Here is a 2,819-nt window from a genome sequence, read left to right on the forward strand (position 1 = left end):
TTCCGTCACATTCACACAAGCAAGGTGTAAATAAAGGGAAATTACGTTTGAAAAGAAAATATACTTCCTCATTGCCTCCTCTCGCCATCGTAGTCACTGTATTTAGGGAACTGAAATGAAAAAATATACACAAAAAGGCCCACGCATGAAACTCCCACTCCTGGTAAACCCCCACAGACAGATAAAGGTGAGAGACGCTGTGACACGTCATAGTTAAGTCCCAGCACGGAGCTCGGGGTCTTCCCCTGGCTGCTCCTGAGCTGTATAAATGTGGAGGCAGATGGAGTACAAGTTCACACAACAGAGAGAACAGGCTGATACAGCTAAACTGAGATTTTCACCTACTGCTGTACACGCTCCCACACTTCAGAATGGCTGCCCCTCGTCTCGCTCTGTCCGTGTTTGTGCTGATGCTGGCTGTCATCACTCTGAGCGAAGGTAAGAAGGAGCTTGACAGTAATACATTCAATCAGTGTGTGAGAGAGGTGAAGAAATGGGATCTTATTTAAAAATGATCATTACATTCATGCATCTGATTTGATGGATAATGTATGACTCATCAATATGTACTGTATTGGAAGAGGTTAACCTACCTGCTGAAATTGTAAAACAGTTGGGTGGGCTCACAACTTGACAGCTTTCTAACGGCTGGGGTCATGAGTATTTCTGACCCTAAAAACAATTCATTAATATGTTGAGACCCATCACCAACTCTGCAGTTCCAGACAGCTCTATGGAAATTGTTTAGCATCTTTTAGCTCATTGTTTTGGTTGAATCTCACTTCTAGCATAAGTTTCATCTCCAGCAGCAGCAGACAGCTGTTTTAAGTGAAAAGGCTCTGATAAACTGATTCTGCTCTACCAAACAGCATAGAGTGTGACTATTGGATTTACATTTATCATGTAGCTGTAAATATGACTTCAAATGAAAGCTAATGATTGTCTGTGTTTGCTGGATGTGTAAATATCAGCTTTATAAGGTGATAATAAGTCTTGTTCTGCTGCCCCTTAGGGGCCAAAAAAAACTTGCAGCTTTAACGGTTGATTTGATGGCTCCAGCAACATGTACACTAGCTGTCTGAAGGACTTTGATATTGATCCAGTCTCATTTTTAAAGAGAATCCACCCTATAATAGGACTAAATGTTAATATGATTAAAGCTGCACATGTTTAGATTAGAATATTGAATGGCTTACTTACCTAAACTGAACCGGTCCTAATTTAAACAGGAGAGAAACACAGGTCAAGAGCTTTTACGTATCACAATGGAACATCTGAGCAATGCCACAATATCCTCAACTAAAAAAAAAAACAAACATTATCAGATTTCCTCTTAGGCAGGCCCACAGGAAATTAGAAAAGGGAACAGAAAAGGAACAAGCAGATGATGTCACAGAGTCCGTGTTTGTTGCAAACTGTTAATTTGTTCCCGTCTGTTGGCAGGTCTGCGTGGTCCTGGACCGAAGAGATGCTGTTTTAATTTCAATGAGAAACCGGTGCCTAAAGAGCGAGTGGTCAGCTACATCAGGACCAGCCAGCAGTGCTCCAACCCTGCCATCTTGTAAGTACACAACCGTAGAGAAATATATAACCAACCTCACTGTATCGCCTCATAAATGCATTGAGCATGACCGTCGTGTTTATGTGTGTGTTCAGGTTGAAGACAGTGAAAGGTCGTCAGCTGTGCGTCAGACCTTCAGCCCCTTGGGTGAAGGAGCTCATCAGCTCCCCGAACACCAAATCTGTCCTGGGAGAGACGTCCAACCTCTAATCATGGCAACACCATATCCACTCTCAGCGCCTCCTATGAAAAAAATTGTGCCAGTTAATGTGTAGTGGTGCTGCAACTTTTCAAACTATACCTTTCAAAGAAGCGCCGACTACAAATATATTACTCCACCATAAGATCTGCAGGGGGCGATCATAAGCTAAACAGCAGCTCTCTCTATCTATATGCAAAACAGATGCTATGTATTGTCATATTTTGTAACATACTCATGGATACAATTTGCTGAGATGAGACACAAAGCCTACATACAATGTTACATTTTTTTCCTTCCATATATAAGTAAAAATGGCAGTTTTAAGTTGCCTTTCTTTTAATATTGACATGTAGACCATATTTTTATTTTTACATTTTCAACATTTCTGATTTTTGTTTTAGTAAATGGAACAATAGCTATAGTTTTAGCTCAATACAACACTCAAACTCCGACCGTCAACACTGTGAACTGCTGTTATGATGTAATTTGAATTGACTTACAGAAACTACATTCACTGTAAAAGAGCAAAGCCTCCCAACGCCACTTGTTGTCATCAGTAGAGTATAAGCTATGGGTTACTCAACTATTTCTACAATGACCCACTGTGAGCTCTTTTGCTTGTTTCTGAACAAACTAAAGTATTTTTTTTTCTGTTTACAATTATTTTTTGAACTCAGTGACTTACTACAGATAAGTACTGCAATTTGACAAAAATAAATATTTATTTCTGTATGCTTATGCTACTAATTTGATTCTCTTGAATAAAGCAAGACAATATGTCAATGTTTGGCCTTGTGTTTCTCTGTCTTCTTGTCAGGGTCGAGTTTCCACATATGCTGGTATTTATTTAACACTTTCCAAGTGTTCATTTCCTTTATAAACTAGGATGTGGAACCATAAATGATGAAGAGATGGAAAAAAAAATACCATGTGCTGCAAATTGGCTTGAATCACAACTTTTATCAAAATCTCATATTGCTTTTGATCTTTTCATCTGTCTTTTCAAGGCCAACGCTTTTTTATTTACTCCTGAGCAGGTTCCTCACAAAGCTGTAA

The 2,819-nt window shown here is 39.4% G+C and overlaps 1 protein-coding gene across 1 annotated transcript; it reads left to right on the plus strand.

Annotated features, from left to right (window-relative positions):
• Positions 1-284: 284 nt before the first annotated feature.
• LOC119894313 (C-C motif chemokine 4-like) lies at positions 285-2,551 on the plus strand. The gene is made up of 3 exons (XM_038706996.1): positions 285-438; positions 1,444-1,561; positions 1,657-2,551. The coding sequence occupies exons 1-3, from the start codon at positions 372-374 to the stop codon at positions 1,769-1,771; spliced, it is 300 nt and encodes a 99-aa protein (XP_038562924.1). The 5' UTR covers positions 285-371; the 3' UTR covers positions 1,772-2,551.
• Positions 2,552-2,819: the final 268 nt, after the last annotated feature.

This window comes from Micropterus salmoides, unplaced genomic scaffold, assembly GCF_014851395.1.
Source record: "Micropterus salmoides isolate LMB-PRFRI ecotype aquatic unplaced genomic scaffold, ASM1485139v1 Ms_hic_scaffold_8, whole genome shotgun sequence".
Lineage (NCBI taxonomy): Eukaryota > Metazoa > Chordata > Actinopteri > Centrarchiformes > Centrarchidae > Micropterus > Micropterus salmoides.

Bases quoted from the DNA above. Each gene is read 5' to 3' on its own strand.
- LOC119894313 (XM_038706996.1), top strand. From the start codon at position 372: ATGGCTGCCCCTCGTCTCGCTCTGTCCGTGTTTGTGCTGATGCTGGCT. The intron at 439-1,443 runs GTAAGAAGGAGC...GTCTGTTGGCAG, and splicing joins TGTCATCACTCTGAGCGAAG to GTCTGCGTGGTCCTGGACCG. The intron at 1,562-1,656 runs GTAAGTACACAA...GTGTGTGTTCAG, and splicing joins TGCTCCAACCCTGCCATCTT to GTTGAAGACAGTGAAAGGTC.